This window comes from Cryptomeria japonica, chromosome 10, assembly GCF_030272615.1.
Source record: "Cryptomeria japonica chromosome 10, Sugi_1.0, whole genome shotgun sequence".
NCBI lineage: Eukaryota > Viridiplantae > Streptophyta > Pinopsida > Cupressales > Cupressaceae > Cryptomeria > Cryptomeria japonica.
Genome location: NC_081414.1, coordinates 76727388 through 76754272, shown reverse-complemented (window position 1 = coordinate 76754272; position 26885 = coordinate 76727388). Strand labels below are relative to the sequence as shown.

The following is a 26885-nucleotide window of genomic DNA, read 5'->3' as shown; positions in this document are numbered from 1 at the left end:
TTGTGACCAAAATTATTGCATATGAAACATTGACCAGTAAAAGTAAGACCATTGTTCACATTATTCATTCCATTATTCATCCTACTTCTGCATTGGTTCGCCATATGACCAAATTTATTGCAAGTAAAGAATCTACCATTGAATTTATGAGCATTAGGTTGTCTTACCAGAGGATTATTGCTCTTCTTATGATTAGGTTTTGCATTGCTTTATTCAGATTCGAAGGATTCACCTTTCTCAAATCCAAGTCCTCGCATGTCCTTTCCATGTCTCTAACTTTCCAGCATCTCATCAAGCCTTGGTGAGCTATCATTGAATTTGTCTTTGTATTCATTTGCAGTAGCAAGTTCATCTCTTAGGGAAACAATATGTCTCTCAAGTTCTTGACCATTATTCCTTGATTGTGTCAACTCAAGCTTCAACTGATCATTCTCATAGGTAATCCTAAAGCATTCATCTGCTCTGTCCTTCAATGATTGATTCAAATTCTCTTCATTCTTCTTCTAGTCTTCAATCTCCTTAGTCAGCTTCATCATAATGGATTGCATCTCATTCTTCAATGCAATATTCTCTCTCTCAAGCTTGTCAACTTTGTCCTGATTCTCCATGCATTAATCTTCTTTCTCCTTCATCTTGTCTCTTGAAGTGTTGACCTGATCTTTCAAATAATTGATGAAGTCTTTAGCTGCATTTAGGTTTCTCTTTAAGGTACTGATTTCATTCCTTGTTGCATCAAGATCCTCAAGTGCCACACAAAGTTGTCTCTGATAACCGAAATCCATTGATTCAATCTCTTGGACCTTCCTCAAGCGGTTAGGATTCCTTAGAGGAACTAGGCTCTGATACCAATTATTGGAATCAAGGAACATTGAGAGGGGGGGTGAATCAGTGTTCTACCGGTTATTAAATTTTCTGACTTAACCTTGAACAATCAGAAGCATAAGCATGAAATTGAAATACAAAAACACAAAACAATCAACCACAAAATTATAACACCAAGATTTTTACGTGGAAACATAAATGGGAAAAACTATGGTGGGATTTGAACCCACAATATTATTCTACTATGGCCAGTAACAAAACAATATTACATGAAGGGGAATGCACAAGCATTCAAGCACACTGCCTAGAGCTTACAACTCAATTACAATAAGGGCTACAACCCCGAAAGTCTCACTGCCTTACAAATCATCTACAGTGATGAACCAAAATGAATGAACTCCAAAATAGCATCTAACAATGCTTGGATGAGTTCCAGTTAAGTGCAAAACTTTGACTGTACCACCTTTGCTCTTTGTTTACTATCTCAATCAGCTACCGGATCAAGAATGCACACATGAAACTACACCAAAAGTGATTCTCGATCACCACTCACTCGCATACTCTCATATCATGCACCATAAAGATCTTCTCCACTGGTCTTATATATCTGCAATCACCAAATAGACAATTATCAAGTTGGCTTGTAGTGTAACGTGTAAAATTGAGTCTGCTTGACCAGATCACCAAAAATAAAAGTAGATCACCAAAAATAAAAGTGGATCACCAAAAATATGATAAAATGATGTCTCTATGTCGACCCTATCATCCCATGCATGATTCATAACACCGCAATCACTGAAAAGCTTCAGGACCAAGACTGCTTTGCTCAACTTGAAATACCGGTTAATTGGTTATTGGTTCACATCCACTTCCAGTTATCAAGATTCGTGATTATTGGATAGAATTCCATGAAGAGTTTCCATCAATGACAACCCTTAAACCAATAATCAAGCATCAATATCGATCGGATGAGTTTCAATTGACAACAATGAGAAGGGTGACCATAAGATTCTTCAAGGCCAAAAAGTTTTTTAACTATAGGGGCATGAAGAATAAGATTAAAAAGAACTATACCCATATCCATTGGAATGAGGATGTATGGGTGGATTTCTGGACTGATCTGGATGTTTGAAGATTGGACTACTGTCATTTGACAGTAGAGAAAATTGAAAACCTTGATCTAGCTAATGTTCCTGAAGATCTTGAAGAAGATGGTAACATCTTGGATCCTGCATATGAAAGAAATAAAGTTGTTGGATTACCTTTTCCTCTCATTCAATGGTCTCAAAAGGAGAATACTTATATAAGGGTCAGGTTCCAAAGGATTCTTGATAATACCAATGCTTGGTTAAATCTACATGGTGTTCAGTTGAAGCCTTTCCATACTAAGTCATTTGAAGATGAGATTGCAGGCCCCAAAGGAAAGACTTATGAATTAAGGACCAAAAATAGGGAAGGTTTTGTGGCTTTTAAAGGTCCTAAAACCAAGTTCACTGTTGGAAAGGGTAAAACTCAAGGCGAGTCATAAATTCAAGAGACTCGAGCTCAAGAATAAGTTGATGAAGGGGAAGAAGAAAATGAAGATGAACAACAAGAGTATGACGGTCTTTTAAAATAACAAGAACAAGAAGGAAAATTTAATGAGGAGGGATTACCTGAAATCCCAAGTACTTCCCAGTCTCAAGAGTCACACGGAGGTATTCCTCCTGCATCATGTGATATCTCAGGTACTATTTTAGTCTTTGTTATTGATGCTATTCTCTTAGGTTTTGTTGTGTCATTTACATCCCAAGCTCCGTAAATACATGTCATCCCTTCCACTTCCATAAGTGAGTCTACCCTTGATACACCTCATGACAACCTAGATATTGTTTTCCTTTTTAATTTGTCTAAGGTTACTTCTTTCATGTTAGAAGATTTTGATAAATTCATGTCAGAAACCCAAGTTTCTCCTCAAGTTTATACTACTCCAAATCCACCCACCATTGTTACCTCAACTCCACCCATTGTTACTACCAGTATTCAGTCTTAGGAGTTGGCAACAAAAGTTTTGGCTACTGGAGTGGATGAGGATGCTTCTTTGCCACCATGGCTAGTGTCTAACACTCCAAAGAGAAAGAAGAAAACCATATCTCATGATGACTTTGATTTTAGTCAATTGGTACTAGTTAAGCCCAAGGTCGCAAAGAAGGCCAAAACTTTGTACAGGTTGAGAATAGACCCATCCAAGAACAAGTATATAGAAATGGCAATTCCTCCTTCGAACACAGACTTGGATAAAGTACGAGATACCGATTATATCATTAAAAGAATTGATTTGGGAAAACAAACACACAAGGGTACAATTGAAGATGCTCAAACCTCTTTCCAACATCTTGTGGCAATGTTCAATGAAGAAAAAGTCAAGAAAGATAACTTGAAGAAACAAGTTGATCAGCTCACTAAGGTCCTGATCAAGATAACCAAATCATCAAAGGTATTCGAGCTGGTCACTTCTTCAATGGATGAGAAAATTGTTAAGCAAATTGAACAGGTGAATTCTCATGGGAGAATAGTTGGTGAATGGATGGATAGACCGCTAAGCCAAGGAACACATCTCCTATGTTTAGCAGTTACTCTTGTTAACAATTTGGAGGAGATAAATGTTGAAATTGATAAAACTTTGAGTTTGTTTTCTAATGAATTGGAAGCACGTGAGAAGGAATTCGACTCTTGGTTGAAGTTAGAAGATTTCCAATTGGATGTTCTAGTTGATAATGGAGTGATCCCTTCAAGGGATATGTACATTGAACAAAGAGAAATTCTGGAACCTCAAATGAACACAATAGAGGTGTTTATAAAAGATCCAAGGAAAGCACATAAAGAATGCAATGATAAAGGGAAAGACATCATCGAAAATATATCAGCTCTTCCTTGCACTTTCCTCGATGAGAACCAGAAGCCCCTTCATGAAGACATCATCGTCAAAGAGTTCAATTTGCTAATTGGTGAAGAGTTTGATAAGAAAGATTTCTCATTATCCTCTATAGATAAATTGGTGGATATCCAAGTAAATTTGGATGATCTAGCCTTGCTTCTAAAGAAGCACAAGAAATGCTACATGAGCCTCAAAGATTCTATCACTCGGGTCAAGGTCATCACAAGTCATACTAAAGGACCTGACCAGGAACAAATGAAAGTAGTTCTGCAAAAGTTCAAGGAATTCTTGAAGCAGGATCAAAATGGAGGATCTGGTGACACCTAGTAATTTTCATAGTAGATGTATTTTTGGGTAAGACATTGACACTTCAAGTGTCAATTTTGTATTTAGTTTTTTCACTTAGGCAATTTGCACGAGTCCAAAGTCAATTAGGACTCTTCCTTGAATTAGTCATAGTTTTTTCCTAGTTTCATGCTGCACCTTTCTCCTATATATGTGAGGTTGCTCTTTGTAATTTCTATCTATTAACTTTAATCTATACTCCAAAACTCTACCGAAATGAAGTACAAAAGTGAAACTTTGTGTTCCTCTTGTGATTTTACAAACTTGATGAAATAAGAAGAAAGCTCTTGGCATCCAAACTTTATGTTGGATTCATTTGTGTTTATGGTGAGAGTGTTCAAGTATATAATTTTCGTTATAAATTCTTATTTACTCAAGTAAAGGTGTGTCGAGAGAATACCATTAAAGTGTAAAGGCAATTGTTAACTTGTGAACTTTGTGTCATATCTTGATTGTTGTTCTTAGAATTAGGAATTGGTGATCGTAATATCATTTTGAAGACTTTGAGATTCATTTTGGTATTTTCAAGTTAAAGTTAGTTGATATATATATTTAGATTACACTTTGAAGACTTTGTGCTTGACTGTATCATCTTGGAAAAGGAAATAGTGACTTGAAGACTTTGAGCTTCATATTACCATTTCGCAAAAGCATTATCAAAAGTGAAGCTAGGAATCATTTTAAAGACTTTGAGCTTTGTTTTGATTTTCTTAGTTAACTCTTTGGGTTACAAAAGAATTTGTAAAAAAGGTTGATAGGACAACAGTGAATTTAAGATTTTGAGCTTAAGCACTCTTTCTAGTCCCGAAGAAGCAACGAAGGACCTTGTTCCTTTATGGACACTTTGCTTCTTTTCTTATCTATATTGTATTATTCTTTCTTTCCAAGTTAATTTGTAACAAAGAAATTGTAAGAATTATTGCTGCTCTCTATATAAATTATTTCTTGAAAAGAGAGGAAAAGAATAACATCTATCTTGAAAAAAGAGGATAGGATGATGTACTACCCATGTTAGAATAGAGTAGTGAATCACAGGGGGAGCCTTCCCTTGATAATTAGGAGAGATTTAATCTCGTGTTGATGTGGTTGAAACCACAATTTTGTAAACTCTTCTAGTCTGGAAATTTTCAACCAATAGTGAGCACATAACAATCGTGTTTCCCACTCTTGGTATACTTGATAGGTGAATGATCTGAGAGGTATTGCCCACCTAGATATCAGATGCATTCTTTATTTTGTATCTTATTTTATCATGTGAATAAGTCTTAAATATAGAAGAAGATGCACGATTTTCATTGTTCTCCTTCTTGTTGGTCTTAAGCTTATATGGATATAGTTTTGAGGACTTATTTGGAGAGGTACAAGAAATGGTTTATGGCTTTTGACATATTCCCTTTGTTGTGGGAATAGTTTGTTAGATCTACCTTTGGTATGAGAGGCTTACATTTATTTTTGCCATCTTTCATTTGATTGAATGTTAGATGTTGATATCCTTTTAGTATGGGAATGATGGAGGAGATCTTACATTACACAACTTGGTGCATGTTAGTGTGGGACAATGATATGGTTTTATTTATGAGTTCTCTCTTTGGACTTGTTTTTCTTCATAGATGTTTGTATACACATGGTTGAGTTTGAAGAACTTGGGAGAGCTATGCAGACTGATGATGAAAGGTATTAAGACATTTTTTTTGGTTGCAAGATTTGTAGATCAATGTATGTTCCCTTGACACTATGTGATAGAGGAGTTACCCACATCTTCTATGTGAAGTATTATAGATAGACTTTATATGATTTGATCTATTTTCAAATTTGACATTGCTTGTGCAGTGGGAGCTTATGGATATATGTCTGATTATCCTCAGTGATATCTTGGTTTGTTTATTACTAATTCGATGATGAGTTTGCATGTTTCATTGGATTTGGATCTATGAGTTTATGCAGGTCATGGATTAGCTACCCATTTTCTTGCAGTGAGATGACTTGGATGTGAACTATCTTTATCCACAAGATTGCTTTAAATTGGTAATGTAAACTTTGTTTATGGTCATTTGTGCATTAGTATGTTGCTTTGAGATAGGAGGATGGATATACAACGACTTGATTGTAGATTTAGAGTTCATATGTTGATGACATGAAATTTTATCTATGTTGATATACCTTATTTTAAGGTATGGTTAGCTTGGATGAACTGCAATTTATTGTGGTTGTTATTCCAAGTGGTTTGAGTAAGTGGTTAATCAAAGCCTTTGTTATCATCTGAATTTTATGCTTATGTTCATGTAGAGATTGGTACAAGTTTTAGTGACAATTGGCACGGTTCACCTTGGCATTTCCTTTTCTTCCATATGTGGCATGTTGGAGGATGTGAGGATATTTTTCCTTGATGATAGTTATCATGGTTGCATTTGTAGGTATCTTGTTGGAGAATGAGAGCATGGTGAAGATTCAAATGGTACATGGATGGCTATGGGATGGTTTTCCCTTTTTTATTGTTCCTATGGGCGTATTTACAATGTATGATGTCAAGTGGGAGAATGTTAGGATTAAGGTGCCATCTACATTGTAAATCCTACGAAATGGTTCCAACATCCTTGGAAAGTATCCTAAGTAACTTAGGATGTATTGGAAAAATAATTTGTAATATTTAATTCTCACCATTAGTTGTAATACATTCATAAGTGGTGATGGGTTCCACTAGTAGTGGTTAAAGTGGGTTGTGAACACAATTATTTAATATTGTTTTCCCAACTTATGGATGTCTAGAACACAATATTTAATGACTTAAGAAACTAGAAAGGGAGTGACCTATGGGATTCTCCAAGTGGGAGAATGGAAGATTGGCAATAGGTGTCTCTTGGTTTTCAGTCATTTATTACATTTAATGCAATATTTATCTTGCAAGTATAGGTGTACATATTGGAGGGAAGGTATTGGAAGCTAAATTAATGTCTTTTTGAGTTTTGTGAAGGCATCTCAAGGGTTGTGGTCATGAGAAATGAAGAGCCTTCTTTGGGAACCTTTATTGGTGGTTTTGGAGCTCTTATCATTTTATAAATACAACCTTTTGGGTGTAAATTATGCAGAATAATTGAATGTATATTTCTTTGCATGAACGAAGGATGGATGGGAGGCATAAGGAGGTTGTTCGCATGTACATAGGTGCTTCTATGGTGGAGGAAAATTGGAGAGTTAAAGTGATTGTATTGCAAGCACAATTATGGTTGTTAATACCAGCTTGTCCTCCCTTCTCGGTGGAGGTATTTCCCGCAAGGGTTTCTCCATGTAAATACTATGTTATGTGTGGTTGTTATGTTGTTGTTTTATATCTTATTGTTGCTATCTTATGCTAATGTTAATCATTATTTATTTTTGTTATAAGTTCACGTAAGATAGATTCATTAATCATGGTTAACAAGTTGATTTTTGGCATCATAAAGAAGGATCTGATCATGGGTTTTCCATGATTAAGGCAACTTAATTTTCAGATTTGCATATGAGTTTAATATTTTCATGTTGTTACTATTCAAGCCTTGAATCTCATCCTTTGATTAGTTTATTTGATAGAGATTGATCTTCACAATCTTTGTCATTGAACTTGTTTATTTCTCAATAGGCAATGTGCCTAAAACAAACACTGTAATACTTGTTTTATATATTGTGAGTTGATCCTCACCATGGTTTTTTCCTCATTGTGTTTTCCATGTAAAAATATCAATGTCCTTTTGTGATGAATACTCTGTTACATTCTTTGTATATATAGATATGAAATTAATGTTTTAAGTGTTAATGCTTGGATGAATTTTAGTTTATGTTGATTCACCCCCTCTCCTCTTAGCATATGGAGTTTGTTCAACAATTGGTATCAGAGCAATGTTCATGAAGCAACAATCTAACAACTTAGCTAGATCTTGTATTTGAACACATGGGGTCCAAGGCAAGCCTGAATAAAATTTTAGGTTCACCAACAAATTTTGATGCCATTGAACCTGACGGATGGGATGTTGATCCTATTGATGGAGAGATAGATCTTAAATGTGAACTTAGAAATGCTCTTGATGATCTGGATGATGTTAGAGCTCAATGCCAAAAATATCATCATTAGTTGTTGTGTATGTGGGAACACCAACAAGAAGTTTGACTTAGGCAAGACCCTATACAACATAACTCTTTTCCCTATTTTTCATGTCTGTAGATTTAGATTTGATAGTGAAAGTGGCATAGGAGTGCAAAGTAGACTATGATAGATTGCAATGAATTTTGAATAGAAGAAAACACCTAGACTAGGACACTTAGCAGTTGTGTTTGTGTTGGCATTTTTGTCATTAATGTCAACTGCTAATGTAGTGTTGTCATTGATGTCACATGGTGCAATTGTGTGCAAAGATATGTTGTGATGGTGCTAGGTGTTGTTATGGTTGGTGTGTGCAGATGTGCAAAGATGTTCATGGTTGGATGTCCACCTTCTTGGTGTTTATGTCTATACCTAGTATGATGTTGCTAATGATGATGGGCTATGTTGAAGAAAAATAATGATGTTGATGCTCTTGGTTGTCGTTAGACATGTTATCAAGATGATATTATATTGAGATGAGGATTAGATACATTGAGTTGAAGATTAGAAGCATTGATATATTAATATTAGAATTAGAAGTATTAAGATGAGGATTACAAGCATGTCAATAAAGTGGATGTGTGGCTAACAATCTCGTGTATGCTACAGGATGATAGTTTATCTCTTTTCTCTCTCTTGAGTGAGCAAATGACACTACAAGGTGTTTTGGTCTCCAAAATTCGATGAAGTGTGTGAATGCAAGAAAGTGTGTTGAAATCAATCTAGAAGAATTCTTTTCATTCCTCCCAATTTGAAACTATAGTCTTGCAGTTTTGGATATAACATGTCTACTCTATGGACATTGCATTTTTATAGTTTTCAGTCCCTGCTGTTGTAGTAGATGACTCTAGTGAAGGTAGTATGTTGACAATTTAATGGATGGTTAAGACTGGTCTAGATAATGCTTCGCATTAATGTTTCCATTATTGCGGATTAGAGGACGTCCTTATAATTTTTGTGCAGTGTCTCAGTTCAAATTTTAGGTGATGAAGTTTATTGTAAGTATGTTTGGCAATGTCTTGTCTCGTGACTATGTTTTCTAGCCTTCTGAAAATGAAGAACTCTATATTAGATTAGTTTTGCTAGCATATCTTAGCTTGATAGTATGAAAGATGTATGTAGAATTTTTGATGGATGTTCTAGGAATGTCTCGATGTGGTCCACATGATGTTGGTTGATCTCTTTGGTGTCCCATTGTGTTTGGTGTTAGTTTTCAAGGCAATTTATAGTTATTTGGCCAACAAGGATCATTCTTTTGCTTGTGCAATGTCTTTGGGTCCCATGCCAACATTGGAGGTTGCGTTGAGTGATATTTGGGTCGTACTATTGGTTGTGGGAATCCATATTGAGTAATTTCAATTGGAAGATGTGTTTTGAGCTGACTAGTTAAGGGTTATACATTTTGTCTACACATTACCCTCTTGCTGACTTTGGAGGATGTGCGCTAACATGTATGATGTTTGGGGATGCATTAGAAGATGCATTAAGATGTTTTTAGGTCCACTCTATCTCCTAGATTGGACCATATTCACTACAATTATGTTTTGGTGGCCAACCTATTGGGCTTATTGCTCTAGCCAACCTAATTAATGTTTTTGGAGGATATATATGGAAGATCATTTTAGTTGCAATGATGTGGGTGGCATGCTTACAATATCATATCAATTAAAGAGTATGTCATGCAAAGTCGAGGCAGAGAAATTGTGTGGTGGATGTTTTGAAGTTGGTCACTTGAGATAGAGATTCAAGGACAACTTCATGCTTGGGAGATTGTTGGAGGGTGTATGTTGAAGGCTTATCCATGCTGTATAATTCCATATTTCTCATGTATCTTGCTTGGAGATAGTGAATCTTCTCAACAAATCCTTCTGTATCTTTCTTTGAGGTAGTGAGCCTTAGCGTGCAAGTCCTTCTATATCTTGCTTGAGGTAGTGAGCCTTAGCCTACACGTCCTTTATATCTTTCCCTAAGGTAGTGAACCTTAGCCCACAAGTCCTTTCTAGGAGCAATGAGATTCCTTGGGCAGTGAGCCCTAAAACAAATATTGTAACACTTGTTCATATAGTGTGTGTTATCTCTCACCATGGTTTTTCCCTTCTTAGGTTTTCCACGTATTTAATTTGGTGTTCTCTTGTGCATGTGCATTCATTGCTATTGATCAAATTAAGGATTGTGGCATTTGAATTGTGTTATATAAGCTTTAAGTTTTGTTCAAGACTGATTCACCCTCCCTCTCAATCTTGGGGTATTCACCCTCCCTCTCAGTCTTGGGGTATGTTTAACAATTTAAATATCTTTGGCCAGACTTTTGGGAGATAAACCTACAGGACATATCGACTTTAACTCTAAGCTCCTTTCTATCAGTCACATGCATCTTAGAATAAGGCACCCAACACTTGAGTCTGGCACTTTCAACTCCAGTTTGCAAATTCAAGTTCCTCTCTACATCTTATTTCCAGATCTATCTTACTATGTTTGCTTTTTTGTTTTGTAATTTACTATTATTGCTGAAATCTATCATTTTTGCTATAATTAACCTAGATTACACATATATCAATCTCAATTCCACTGCACCCTACAAAAGGAACATAATTGAAAGTGTTTAAGTCTCCTATTAGGACTGTAGCTGAACCTATTTATGTTACCAATGGTTATGTATGAACAATTGAGATCTTAGAGTTTGCATTTGTAGGCTAGGATCTCATCTCCACACATGTCAACAAATATTCAACTAGAATTGAACACTAAATGGGAGTATAATCATCAAACACAAATGTATAAGTTGAAGCTAGAGGTAACATAATAGAGCTCACCAAGACACTCATTAAACAACAAACTAGTAGAAAACCACATGTTCATAGCCAATGATACAACCAACATAAAGTAACATTATTATTTGGATAAAATCCAATGAGAAACACTAGAGCGAATTGGATTAGTTTTCCATTGATTATAGGCTCAACTATGAATACCTAGTCCTAAAACAACCACCAACCTTACCTACACCAGTCCCGCTTACTAAAATTTCCAAAACATGCATATTTTTTATTACAAATAGGATAAAATTAATTAACATTGAATGCATCTATGCATACCACAATAATGTGTAATAACATTCAGATGATACAAATAAAAGAGAATGTTTTTTTATAATGAAATATTCATAGTAATATACTAACAAACTAATAAAAAACTCATCTAATAATGTCCCATTAGCCAAAAAAAAAAGAAAAAGAACCCTAGAATATCATATTTAAATTTTATTTTGTCTAAAACAAAAGAGTTGTTAGATGAGTTAAGACTTGACAAGATAACAAACTTCTTGATCAAGATTCATAACAAAAAAACTCACATCAAAAAGAATATTTTAAATTGTGTTATTTTGTAACTTGATCTCTTAACTTGATCCTGTGAAGGTCATTAAAATTCCTTCCTCCATTCATTCAAAGATTGAATTTGTTTAGTGATTATTCATTCTCCCAATATCACTGCTCCAAAACCGTGATATCTTATAACCGATAACTTTCATGTTATGAGGACACAAAAACTATAAAATAGACACGAATGATTGTAAGACTCAACAGAAACGCTGTGACTGCTGTCCCTCACTATAATATAACATGAAAGTTATCGACAACGAAACGTTTTTGGAACTATCATGGGTAGTTGATGCTTTGTACACATGGCGACACTTGTGCGAAAGGGTCTTGGGTCGATGTTATCATTGACGCCGACTGTAAATTATGTTTTACCTCAAAAGTAGCCCGTAACGGAATTTTACTACTAGCAGTAGCGTCGACAACAATAAACAATGGAAAAATGCGGCGTCGAAAGCGGAATTTTGAAACTGATATTTGAGCGCTCAAAAATCCCTTTCCACCGCTGCACAGTGGGTAGCACGTGAACTGCTCTCCTCTCTTCGTGCGTACGCCCCCACTCAACGCCCTGGAAATCCGCAGAACGATGACTTGGCATGCCACGCCATCGCAGAATGCAGGTTGTTGAATTCGAACTTGTACTTGTGGGTAAACTTTTTCAGTTTTATCTTTCTTTTGGTCGCACACAGCACAGGAAAACAGCGAGCATTTGCAAATCTGGTGTGAAGGTAAAAGAAAATGCAGGGAGTAAACAACAGAAACCCGGAAACGCCCGCGCGAAGAAATGTAACACCGCCAGGGGGTCCCACTACGCTGGATCTCTTCAGCTGGTCTGATGCCTCTCCCCCTTCTTCATCTCCTTTCCCTTCGTCCTCTGCTAAATCTCTCGGGGGATCTCCTCACTCTCACAACCGTCAGGTATGCCTTCTTTTTAACCCCAAATGTACTAACCCATTTTAGAACAGGAACCCAAATGAAAGTCTCAGGAGGTAATATTTTTATTTTCAAGTCTTTTCTGTACAGCCTGCAGGTGGAATCAGCTCAATTTCATTCAATGAGCAAGTAACTCCTGAGCAAGAAGAAGAATTTCTCAAGAGGTACGATTTTATGTTCTACGTCGTTGTTAATCTTTCGCTTTATTTGTTGATTTTAATTTGTATCTTGTTTTTCAGCTGGTAAATCTGGGACGATTTTATGATGCCTGTCTTAATTTGTAGCTGTTCACTCCAAATTTTTACATGATTGTTACACCACAACGTTTTATTACATGTTATATAGATATATCTGTCAATGGTAGAGCCCAGGATTTGAACCCGTGCCATGCTTTGGAGTTGTCATATTTATGAAATTATTTAAATAAAGCATTTTCAAAATTTGAATATTGAAATCTTTAAGCGGAAGTCGACGGTCATTTTTATATGCATCTTTGGGTTTAATAGAGCAATTTATTTTCGAGAGTTGGGCTCTTTTGGACTTCAGAGCATAATCACCATGTTTCAAACAGCTTTATTGGTTCTAGAGGAAGGAGATTTGGAAAAAATATTATTATAGAATGTTTCAGAATGTAAATAAGGATATATGAAATTCAGGGTACATAATGCACAATAGGAAACAATGCCATTTCTTTATCGCATGTTTGTGGTGCGTTTGCACTTTAGGTCATTTACATTACTTGCCTGGTAATTTTTACTTGCTCTAAGATTATTTTTCTTTTTTTGTCAAGTAACTGTTAACAGAAGGTGGTCTAACCTTCCCAAAGAAGCAACAATGATTTCAAACTTCAGCCCCCTTCGCTGGGCAGACAGCCATGGCATTTGTTTGTTCCATTGACTATTGGGTTTTGTGGGTGGAATTAAAATAATTTCTTTTCATCTATTGGATATCCACCTTTGTTTAATCACCTCTGAATATGTCCCGGTGATGTACATGTAATAATGTCATGAATCAGAGTCATCACCACGAGTTTAGTTAATGCCTTAGCATTACACTATGTCCAGTTGAAGATCCGTAAAAAAAGGTACATCTTCACGAGTAACAAGGTAATTACCTTCCAAAATACATTGTTGGAGTGCCACTAGCCCTTGATGTTCTAAAGTTGAAATTCTTTTAGTTCAAAACCTTTTACAGCAGCCTTTACCATCAGTTTTGTTGCTTTTAAATGCTATGGCAAGCTTCAGGCCTTTCAGCTATTTCATAAGCTTTACTATTACTTGAACAATGTTTTTAATAATATATGCATTTTGCCTTAAAAATGAGCATCTGGTTTCCATTTGATATGAATGTGTTCAACCAATCCCAAAACATTGGGTTCCAGCATGACCTGTGCAATGCAGGAAATATCCGGAATATTCAAAAAGAATATACAAAAAGAGATAGATTCCATTAGTAAGGGTTCCAGCATGACCTGTGCAATGCAGGAAATATCCGGAATATTTCAAAAAGAATATATAAAAAGAGATAGATTCCATTAGTAAGTTTTGCCAGTTTACATTAAATCTACTTCCCAAACAATTACAAGTTTACATCCTTTTTCGGATTTAGTCTTGTAGAAGCACAGCTCTCTACCAGTCTACTTCAGTTTTCTTTTGCATCCCCACGTCAGGTGTGGTCAGAACTGATCCCTATGTTTTCACTACGACTATCATTAAAATACATTGACTGTCTGTAGGTTATCTCTTGATAAGCCAATGCAGGATTTTTCAACATTACATCCCAGATGGAGTATATACAGTATATGTTTTTTTGTACCTGAGCTGTTAGCATTTCGTGGAGGTTAGGGTTACCGATCCTTTTAGTTTCTGCAAGATAGAAAGTTCCAAACATTCCATATGTTTTTGTAGTTTTCCATTTGCATTGTCAAAAGGTCACTTTTTTGGATGACTGGTTTTCTAGCTTTATTTGCACAATTTTTAAAGACATTCATGAATCTCATGGGACTTTTCGTTTTAGTGAAGGCTAGTACATTAGATTCCAGAATAATTTTGTCATAACAGGGACTTTCATGTTTGATGTATTATTGCCTTTAGGCTTTTTTCTTAAGTCCTGTTTTATATAATATGAAGGATAAAGATTGAAAAGATTCTGTATATCTGATGTAATTATAAATCCTGGAATCCGATCCTTGCTTGGTGTCATAAGTTTCTTTGGCAAATTTGTAGAATCTCAAAAGAGCTAAAGCTGTTGTAAATCAACCTGTAGGTGAATTATAAGAAACTTGGAATATTTATTGCTTAATTTTATTTTCTCTTGCTCTTGAGTCTAATCCATAGTTTCATTTCACAGAAACTCAAAATTTGTACTGAAACTATTTCAATTCCATGAGTTGAACTGGCATTTTATGATTATAATTTATCGTACAAGACATATCTTTGCAAGTTAAGTTTTGTATGCATGCTTTTTATACACGTGTTGGACATTTTTTGGCTGTTGTGCCCTACATATAGTTCTCAAACATGCATCTATATATTAGTTTAAATTATCTTCTACTGTTGCTCGCTTGTATTAACTTGCCTCTTTTTCCTTTTCTCCTCAGTATTAGAGCTATTTAGTCCTAACACTCTGATTGCATTTTTTATTGGTTAAGAGATGACCTTAAAAGGACATCTGTGTGGAATCGGATTATCTAATTACAGAAAATATTGAATTGTTAGTTTAAAGGCCCCAGTTTGGATTCGGATTCGGGTTTGCGGGTTCGTTCAAAATTTTTTTTGGGTGTGTTCGGGTTCACTTTGGGTTCGTCCATACAAAAACATATAAAAATAAAAAATAAAAAATATATACATATATGCAACAATGGAACCAAGAAGTTTTCTTTTTCATTCACAAATGCACAAATGAGATTTGTTTCACCTTTTTGGCCTTTTTAGTGGTCTATTTTAGGGTTGGAGGGTCGAGTTGACCAAAATATACCAAAAAAGAATTTAAAAATAAAAATAAAAATGTAAAACTGGTCAAATTCTGCCTGGGTTCTGCCACTGAAATCAAAATTCACTGCAAATTCTTTCAAATTCTCCCCAGGTCCTTCACAGTGAACCCACAGTCCAAACGTGGGACCCTGGCCGTATTTATGCCGGACTGCATCCGGACTAGTATTTGGGCAAGACCAGACCGGGACCCTGGGCTGCCAGGGAAGAATCTGGCAACTTGGGTTTAAAATTGTCTAATGATTTTGTGCATCTTTTCCTTGGTTGATTTGTTGTATGTAAATGATTTCAGTACTAGAAAAAAGTGGGCAGGTCTAAAGCATAAAATTCTGCATATCTTGTAGCTGAACTCTTCCGATTTTCAAAGTGTTGCTGTCATTCCTCCATTGGTTCATCTTGCTGGTTTTGTTGGATGCAAAATAAATTGTGATCTGCATAATGTGGACGGGAAGTATTTTCTTCATTGTTCTTGTAAGATGTTCTTCACTTATGTTTTGTTTAGAAGTAGAGTAATGGAGACAAATTTGTCTCTTCTTGTATGTTTGGTTTCTTTGTTTGTAGTTCAACATGTGTGTTATTAGTTGATAGTCACCTTGTTTGGGTCTCTAGTCAAAAGGTATGTCCAACAGTTTATTATAGACAGAATGCTCTTTTCTAAAATTAATACTATGTTACCATTTTTGGTATGAATTTTGGTTTGGGTTTGTGGATTTGGGAAATTTGGTTTTGGGGTTGTGTTTGTTTTGGGTTTGTCCATACAAAAATATGTATAAGTCATCTATATAAATATATAAGTTTTAAAACTCGGACTTGACAAACCAAAAAATTGGACTCAGACTTGGACTCATGAAAGGCTCGCGAAAGACTCGGCAAAAAAAAAACCATAAAGAAATTAATGCATTTAGAGAACATAAGAGCCATAATTGAAACATTACACATGTCATATGATCTCCAAACACTCAATATTTGAAATTTCATCATTCATACCATAGTTCTCAGACTCGGACTCCGCTCGGACTCGGCAAGGCCGACTCGACTCGTGACTCGGCTATGACTCGGCAAAATAAAAAACCCTTGAAATTAAGAGATTTTTAATGATTTAAAACTTGTTTCATGCACCCATTATTGAATAAAGCCCAATTATAATGTGTGCTAGCTTGTTATGCCATGAAAGGCATGCTGGTAGAGTATCTACTTGTTTGGGGCTTCTGTTTAGTATTTTCTTTGGCCAAATTGAAATTTTGGGAGCACCAACATGAGACATCATGAACATCTTCACTTGGAAATTGTAAGGAGTGCTTGTGTATGGTAGCATTAAATAGTGTGCTTGTTGAACTTAGGTTTTACCTTGGGACTATAGTTGACCTTGGTCTTTCTTGGACCTCTTAGTTTTTAGGCTATATATATGTTGGATGGAAGGGGGAATTGTGAGGCCACAAGGGTTTGAAAATATGCTCCTCAGAGACCTGTCCCTTGCCAAAAATAACCTTGTGCCCCATGGGGGGATTTTTTGGGATGTGGGGATAGGTAGGAAATGTCCCCAACTCACCCCCTTTTTTCAAAATTTTAAGAAACATCCTTGTTGTGAGGTACTCACACATCGCCCCATTGCAAATGAAGACCCCCACTTTTTGCTTTCTAGGGTTAGCTCTTTTAGTTTTGTTGTTGGTCGTTTTAGTGTCTTAGCCTTTGCATTGAAGGGATTGAGTTTCTCAAAGGTCATCAAGTTAGGTGGATCTCCTAAAGGTGAAGTGAAGGAGGTTAGGTCAGTTGAGTGATTAGGGGTTATTTAGATCATTCCTAGGGTTTTTGTGTACTATCCGGTCACACTTCAAGTTGCTAAATCAAACCTTGGTTCAATGCATAGTGTCCTCCTAGGTCCCGTCCCTTACATCAAGGTCAGAGTGAATTCGCCTTAAAACTCTGGAATGTCATCCTGATCCTGAAATGGCCTGAAATTTGATTGTCTGGAAATTTGAAGGATCCTCCAAAAACTAGATTTTGCATTATAACTCATGGAGGTTTGAAACCATTCTCAAACATCCTGACAATATATATGGAATATAACTTAAAGTATAAGAAAGAGAAAAGACATAAGGAAATGTCACTTATACTAAAATGCTAGGTTACCGATTTGGGTTCGGGCACCGGTTTGGGTTCGAAGAACCCGGTACGCCGGTACGGCAAAATTTTGAAAAGGGGTTTGGGTTCGTTTGGGTTCGTTAGTACAAAAACATGTAAATTTTATATATATATATATATATATATATTTTGATAATTATGAAGCCTATAAGCATAATTAAAATTTGCATGTCACATAGCATCATATAAACAACAAAACAAACATAAACTTGTAATCATAGCATCATGATCATACCATAATAGCATCATATACATCAAGTTTAATATCAAAATGACAAAATATTCAAGTATCATTGTTTCAACTTTCAACAATATAAACTTAAAGTTTAATTATCAAATGGATCATCTAATTCATCCTTCTCCTCCTCCTCCTCCTCCTCCTCATTGACATTGACATTGACATTAGATGAGCCAATGCCACTTGCACTTGCACTATAAGTTGGCTCAATTTCCGAGTCATCAAGTGTCAATGCAAGAAGCTGAAAAGAAGGAGCATCCAAATTAGTATGCTCTGGCTCTATATCCCACATCTTTGTTTCCCCTTGTGTGTAGTCATGTTGTTTGTGTGAAAGAAGACGTAGGTTGGAATGCACATATACTAAATTCTTCGCTCTTTTTGATAGCAGCCTATTGCGCTTTACTGAGTGCATGAAAGAGTATGTGCTCCAATTTCTTTCTGAAGCAGATGAACTAGCAACCTATGAAGACAAAGTAAACAATTAAAGTTATACATTAATAAAAATAAAATTACTAGCAACTTATGAAGACAAAGTAAACTATAAATAAACTAAAACTTGTAAATTTAAAATTTTAATTAATTAAACTTACTTGTGATAAAACTTTTATAGCGAGGGGTTGTAGGTGTTGGAAGCATGTGCCATGGAAGTACCACCATCTATGAGCATCCTTCTTGGATCTATGACTAAGTGCATCAACACTTAGACCATTCCCATTTGCGAATTCTATGAACTCATTTGTAACAACATCTCGCAAATCATCATCGAGATATAGTCTAAGAAATGCTCCCTTGTACCCATCAGATACTTCTAGATCTCTCCATGGTGGAATCCTTCCCAGTTTATCAAGAAACTGATTGCTATAGTACCTAGGTGTCAAGGCATAGGCAAGAAGGTGCAAAGGAGTGGTCATCTTATTCCACCTTTCTACAATAATTACTTCCAATTCTTTGAAGAATTTCTCCTGAGGATCATTCTCTTTTTCAAGCATTGAGTCAATGCCATCATAAATCTCACCTATGCAAGGCCTATCCATGTTTGTATAGCGAATCATGCTCATGATGGGCTCAGTGATACTTAGGAGATATGTAACAAGATCCCACCATTTCTCATTCAATATTCTATCTCTAATTTTTTCTGCCCTCTCAGTGCTACTTTGCTTCCATACAACCCAATTGGTGCTGATCACCATATTGCATAGTGCCACTCTAACTTTCACAAGTCGTCTTAAGACGATTGTGTTTGATGCAAAACGGGTCTCAACAACCTATAACACAAATTAATGCCAAATGATTAAAAAATAAAGCCAAACTTTAAAGAAGAATACACAATATAGCTTACACAATGATATTATGAACATTGAAAATTAAAAAAAATCAGAAAATGTAAAATTAAATTACTATTTCACTTACCTTCAATAGCTCCAAATTCAAATGGGTTCTAAAAATCCCTTGAGACATGTGGTGGTTTGTGATGAACATCTGGATGTCCTCAGCCTCTGCATACACATCTTTGATCCATTTTATTTTTTGCCCAATTCTTTGTAGCATAAGATTGAGTGAATGTACCACACAAGGTGTCCAAAAGATGTGATCATAGCGTTGCTCAACCAACAAACCAGCAGCTCTACAATTTTTTGCATTGTCCGTTATGACTTGGACAACATTGCGGGGTCCCACAGACTCAATGGCAGAGATGAGAATTTCTGCAATAAATTGGCCATCTTTTATTTGGCCCTCACAATCCATAGCTCTCAAAAACATTGCCCCTTTAGGGGACACCGCTATGACATTGATCAAGGGACGGTTTTTAGCATCTTTCCACCCATTTGAAACAATTGTTACACCTGTCTCAACCCATGAATCCCTTATGGGTTTCAATGCATTTTCAACCCTCTTCACCTCTTTCTCCAATAATGTTCCACGTACCTTCTCATAAACGGGGCCCTTATACCCTCTTGGTGCCTCATTAACACTTTTTATCATTTGCTTCCAATATGGGGAGCGAACAACATTGAATGACAACCCATTTGTATAAATGCACCTTACTATATCTTGGTCAGCATTGTCTCTACTCTCATTTTGGAATGCGGTTTCTAAAGGCCCCTTTGTTCTTTTATGTGTCAAGGGTGGTTCACTTTGAGGTTCATTTGTGGCAAAGAAGGGGTGGTCTTCTACTACAATACTGGGATTAGAAGGGCCTTGCATTCCCTTTGTTTTCTTTGATGCGGTTTGGTTCAATCGACGGGCTTCCCTCTCTTCTGCCGCCTCATGCTCCCTAATATATTTCATCACTGTCTCATCTGGTATAGGTTTACCATTTTTTCCAGGGCATTTTTTGATGCCTCTTCCTTTTATTCCACACAAATGGCCTACCACCCGATAATATGAACTATTACGTTCAATGTCACATCCATGGCATTTCCAACGGAATCCCCCACCTCCTGGAAGTTGTTTTATAATGTCCACATATTTCCATAAGGGAGAATTTGGATCATTTCTTTGTTTTGCAATTATTTGTTCATTGCCAAAGGAGGAAGATGTAGATGCCATTCTAGTTCCTATGGCAAGAAATAATATAAACATATTAAAAAACAAAAACTAAATAATGAAAAAAAAATTCAAGTTTCATGTTTGACAATTTGTGAAACAAAAATAGTTGGAAAAAATGTTTAAAAACCTACCTCTTGTAGCCAATGGAAGCTTGAAAATGTATGGAAATGATGCTGCAACACTTGTTGAAGCTTCAAAAATCAGTCTTCAACTCCTCTTTGATCTTGGAAGCCAAATTTTGTTCACCCTTTCTTCAACCTGCTCTCATAAAACTTTTGTTTGCAACACAAATGAGGTGAAATGAGTCAATAAAATGTTTTAGAAGTCAATTTTAGGTTATGACTTTCACTTTTTACAAGGCGGAATTGAAAAAAAAAAAAAATTTGCATTGTTTTTTGACTTTACCGGCCGCCCAGCCGCCTGGGTTCGACTGGGTCTGCCTGGGTTCGACTGGGTTCGCCTCGGTCGAACCCACTTTGGATTTTTCGAACCCAGTCGAACCCGGACCCGTACTAGGGGGGCCCAGAGGCGAACCCGGTAACCTAGCTTAAATGTTATATTCCATATATGAATCCTGACGGAGAGACTAACTTGTCAAACAACTTCATGTTTTTTCTTTTTTTTTGCAAGTCAAAACATTGACTAGTCGTGGCCGAGTCTTGGAGCTCGGACTCGGCAAGTTTTGCCATAACTCGCCTGACTCGCATCAAAACTTGCCGAGTCCGAGTCCCGAGTCAACAAAACTCGCCGAGCTTGGCCTGACTCACCAACTCGGCGAACTCGCCTGACTCGCGGCGAGTCTGGGAACTCTGATTCATACTCATAGTTTCAAACTTTAAAATGTATAATAGCAGCATAAGTTTATTATTTATAAATGTTTACAAAATTACATATGATGATAGGTCTAGATCTTGGGGGAGAGAGGAGAGACTGAGATAGAGAGTGGTAGAGAGAGGGGATAAAGGAAGAGTGATAGGGAGATAGATGTTGTGACCTTTTTCACACATTGCCCCATTGCAAATGGGGACCCTCTCTTTTCCTGCTTTCTAGGGTTTTGTTAGTGTCCCGTGGCCTTCCGCTTCAATTTTGTTAAGCCTTGCTCAGTTTTGAACAGATCAAGTCCAAAAGATTGAAAGCTAGTTTTTGCAAGCCAAGTGATAACAAAGTCCGGATACCGTCAAAGTGCCTAGAAAGGCCAAAGGACGAAGATCGCAATTGATTTGAACGAATTTGAACAACTTTCTATTTTTAGAAAGTTTGCTTTTTTGCTTTTTCCTATTTTTTTAGGAAGTTTCGTTTTTGGCATTTTTAGCCCGATCCCCGATATGGCTATTTTTAGAAAGTTTTCCCTATTTTTTAGGGATGTCTGCTTTTTGCTTTTTCAGAATGGGGACCTAGGGTTTGCACTGTTGGCATTGGCTTGCTCCGATCGTGATCGAAAATTTTCAAGTTTTGACCCAAAAAGCTAAGTTCCTATATTTTAGGGGGTCATGGCGCATTCAAAGGGTAATCAGCTCAAAAAATCATCTAAGTCTGGAATGTCATCTTGATCCTCAAATGTCTTGAAATTTGGCTAAGTCTGGAATGTCATACTGATCCTGAAATTTGACTAAGTCTGGAAAATTGGAGAATCCTTCAAAATCTAGATTTTGCATTATAAGTCCTAGAGATCTGAAACTACTCTCAAACATCTTGAGAGAGAGCCTCCAAAAGTTCGCCTTGAAGAGAGAGCCATAAGCTCTGCCCCATGGAGAAACAGTCATAGTCCGCCATGCATTGGAGGTAGTCAAAACTCCGCCCTATGTTGATGGCCAACACTCAAAAGTCCGCCCTATCATGGGGAATGTCTAAACTCCGCCTTGGTTGAGCTATCTCCAAACTCCGCCTTGGTAGTCATGCTTCCAAAGTCCGCCCTATCCAAGCAAGATGATGGTGATCTCCCAAAAGTCCGCCATGTAGAGGGATGTCTAAAGTCCGCTCATGATGGTGTATAAGCCTCCTTGATGCCTTCAAACTCCGCCCGATGGAGACCTCCAAAAGTCTGCCATGTAGGGGTAGTTCCTAAACTCCGCCTTGGATAGTAAGTCCAAAAGTCCGCCCTATCATGGGGAATGTCCAAAGTCCGCCATGTAGGGGTAGTAGAAAATCCGCCCTTAAAACTCCGCCATGCTTAAGGAGGTAGCCCAAAACTCCGCCTTCCAAGCAAGTATCCAACCTTCTAAAACTCCACCTTATGTTGATGACCAACACTAAAACTCCACCATGCAAAGGAAGAGCATCAAAGTCCGCCCAAGGAAGACCTTCAAAACTCCGCTCTAGGCCTTGTTGAGGTCACACGAAGTCCGCCATGTTGGAGAGGTGCTTAAGAGGAGACCTTCCAAAAGTTTGCCCAAGTTTGATAAAGAAGATGGTGGAGTCATAAAAAGTTTGCCCACATGATGGACATGTTAAAGGCCACCCATGAAGAGAGCCTCCAAAAGGCCGCCCAAACTTGGAATTGAAGACAAACAAACATGTTGGAGTCCCTCCAAAAGTCCGCCCAAGTATGAAGTTGAACATTCAAAACTCTGCCCTACTCTTGGAAGTCAAATAAGGTCAACAAGAATGTGAGTGATGTCATCAAATCCTCCCCCAAAAAAATCAAACTCCTAATCAAATTAGAAAGTTGGAAAAAGAGATTTTCAAAGATCATGGAGTTGAAAAGTTAAAATGGAAACTCAAAATTAAAATTGGAAAGAAGATATTTTGCAAATCAAGAGGATTTTCAGACTGAGTCCCAGATTAGAAACTTTTTGGAAGATGCTATTTTATGAGCCTAGTTCGAATCAATCAACTAAAAACAATTTAGAAACTTGCACAAGTAAAGGATTTTTGAACTAACGAAGATGACAACACTTTCCCAAGATTTGAGTTAGAATTAGAAGCATGAGCTGGATGATTTTGCATGTTTCTAATTGGGAATTCAACTTCATTTACAAATACTTCATTTGTAACTTCATTTTTACACATCAAGAAGTTCGAACTTCTTTAGCTGAGGAGAGCATAAAGAAGTGTCTATAGATTGGAGTTCATCTAGAGAAAATTGCGATATTGCTTGCAGTTGGACAAAGGATTCACGGATTTTTGAGTTAAGCCAGCTGGTATAAGGAAGAATTGCTAATTCTTTCTGAGTTTTCTGAGAAACTTCTAGCCTTATTTCAGTCTATTCGAAGGTGAAGTTGAATTTACAACGCAGATTTGTGCATTTTCTAAGTTTTTCAAAGTCATTGAAAATAATTTTGGGTGGATTAATTCGAATTCTTAGTAAAAGAGAATCATTTTATTGACTAAGTAAGAGAGTTTTGAAGTTATAACACTTGGTGTTGGATTGCGATTATCCTTAGGATTGGAGAGTTTACATGTGAAAATCCATTTTTTATGGCTAAGTATGATAATGAAATAAAATCTCCAAACACTTAGCCGTTCGCAGCCTCGATTTTCTTTAATCCAAGATAGATTTCTAACTTATTTTCCTTTGGTTTTATAGGTTGCAGGAGGAAATAGAAGCAGGATCATCATAGAGATCACAACTCGAGTTTCAAGCCAAACGAAAGATTGAGGACAAGTTCATAGGCAAGGTTCATCCGGGCGTGAAGATAGCCAAAATTTGGCTAAGTATGGGAAATGTTTCACAAAGAAAATTCCAATTTCCTCAATTATGATGAAGGCATGGAGAAATTCTTCTCCAAATTTCAGGGTATTGAGAGGGAGGGCATGATCATAGGGAATGTCTGAACAACTTGATCCCATCATTTCATATTTGCAAGAGGTTATCTAGAGCTTTTACCCTCCTCCCGCGCAACATAAATTGGCAGCTAAAGGCAGGATTGTCACAGAAAACACAAATGGAGTTTCAAGCCAAATTCAGAATTGAAGACACGACCACAAGCAAGGTTCGGCCGAGCATAGAGAGGGCCAAAATTTGGCTAAGTATGAGAAATACTTCGCGAAGAGATTTCTTCTCCAAATTTGAGGCACTTGAAAAAATCTCAAGGTATTAAGAAAGAAAAGTTCTTAGACTTGGTGAAAATATGGAAAAGTTAAATAAACTTCCAACTTCTTGAAGGATTTCATCTCTTGAAGGAATTAAAAAAGACAAGCTCCCAAGCAGAATCAAATGGCAACAAGAAGGAATCAAATTTCCATATTTAGGCGATTTCTTGACACAAATTGGAGAATTCAAGGAAGACATCCAACATGTTGAGGTGGCGCCTCGTCATCTTCCAACCAATCAGATCGCTCCAAGTCAGCATGTCCAGGTTCGATGAACTTGACTTATCTAGAAGCTTCTAGAAGGGCACACTTCACAATGCAACAACCTTCTATTTTCATTTGATGGTTCATATTTAGTAGGAAGGACAAGTGTCCCTAATGTAATTTTCTCATTGGTCGAGGGTAGTTAGTTTTGGGAAACCCTAATTAGGGTTTGTAGCTTTCAATCTGGGCCCTTGATCACAGTTTGATCTCGGCAGTTCATTTATTCTTGAAAAACTATATAAGGCTACCTCCTCTCATTTGGAGAGTGTGAGGTTTTTGATGTATTGTTGCGTAAGGTCATTTCCAGATAGTATATTGCATGTGCGCTTTCTCTTAAGGCTTTGTAATCCCTATTGTTTGAATGATTTGCATGGTTTCAATTTCCTCAACACTTAGTTAAAGTTAATTTAGATTTGCTTTCATTGTTGTTAATTTGAATGAAGGATTTGATAAGTGTCAATCAATGGTGTATCTCCGCTCATACTTTTGGTGAATGGATGATTTCCATTTTACCGTGCAAAGTTAGTCTGAGCCCATCCTCTGTGCATCCCAAATTCTTAATCATAAGCACAATCCACTGAAGATTGCATCGGCTTTGTGTAGTTGTCCCTAGTGTGGCGAAACAAGGTTTGGTTTCTTGAGAGCATCCAATTGATATTGTCTCCGGAATTCGTAGGATTAGATTAGCTTTCCTAAACCCTATCTCTTTTCTCCTTTTTAAAAGTCTAAATCCTAGAAAATCCCCCAAAAAAAGAGAGCCTAAAATTGTTGAATCCATCTAAGTCCAGCAGTTCAAAAGACACTTGTTAACGTAAGTCCCCCTTGAGATTTTCAGCATATACTACCCAAGAAGCTATTCTACTAAAGTTGTTTGTTCGCACATATAGACCTTGGAATCAGTAGCGATTTTTCAGGAGAGGATAGAATACCTTTGGGTATCCTATTCTAATGTTTGGTAGATGATAAAACAGACACCAACAATAGATAGGTCTAAAATTTCGGGGCAGATAAAGTGAGTGAGATAGAGAGAGCGAGAGAATGCTAATAGGAGCCTATTGATTACTGAAATTTGACTAAGTTTGAAAATTTAAAAGATCTTTTAAAACCTAGAATTTGCATTATAACTCCTAGAGATCTGAAACCACTCTCAAACATCCTGCCAATATATACATGAAATATAACTTAAAGTATAAGTCAGACTTATACTTAATTGTTATATTTCACGTATATATTCTGATGAAGAGAATGAGACTGACTTGAAACCCTACAAACCCGTTTTCACCAAGAAACAATGCCAAATGAATGAAAACAGTAAAAAAAAACACTTTAATAGCTTGTTGGGCGTGTTTTCTGGGTTGCACAAGTCCAGGCGAAAGACTCGCGAGTTCTTAGGAAGGACTCGCTAGGACTCGGCTCGCGAGTCCTTGGCGAGTCGACTCGGCCTGCCAATGGACTCATGAGTCCGTGGCGAGTCCACGAGTTTTAAAACTATGATATATATATATATAGCTTAATTGTATGAATTAATATTAGAATATCACATAGCATCATATAAACATAAAAAATACAATAATTTGAATTCTACTCAAAGCACAAATGATTATATTATAAAATATTCATTGTTCAAACTTTAAATTTAATATTGAAATAACTACATCAAGTTTGAAAATTACTTTAATCATTAAATATCATTATCATCATTAACCTTAATATCATTTTCATCAAGTTCAACATACGCTAAGTTCTGCGCTCTTTTTGAGTGCAATGTATTATATTTTAGAAAGTGGATGAAAGAATATGTGCTCCAATGTAATGTCCGCTTTTTTGAAATAGGATTAATTAATAAATAATAATAATAAAATAAAAATATAAAAGAATAAAAAAATTTAATACAATTAAAATTTAATTAATTATAATGAATGGGCAAAAGGCATGAAATGAAGAGTTGTGACTCCCTCAAATATGAGATATAAACAAGAGAAGAGTTCATTTCAAAGGGGATATGGAGGAAGGAAGAAAGAATGGAGGATACGAATGGATTAATGGAAGGGGAAAGGAATGGGAAGAAAATAAGGAAGTGACTCTTTCAAAGGGAAGAAATTATGAAGGGTTATACTCTTTCAAAGGGACAAGTGATTATGAATTTGCCAAACCAAGAAAA

The 26885-nt window shown here is 36.5% G+C and overlaps 1 protein-coding gene across 1 annotated transcript in view; it reads left to right on the top strand.

The window, feature by feature from the left end:
* Positions 1-11964: 11964 nt before the first annotated feature.
* LOC131033306 (uncharacterized) overlaps positions 11965-26885 on the top strand; it is a 32554-nt gene continuing 17633 nt past the window's right edge. The window contains exons 1-2 of the mRNA XM_057964492.2: positions 11965-12493; positions 12599-12672. Of these exons, the coding sequence (XP_057820475.1) occupies positions 12314-12493; positions 12599-12672 (254 nt within the window). The 5' untranslated portion in view covers positions 11965-12313. The remainder of the gene's footprint in view (positions 12494-12598; positions 12673-26885) is intronic.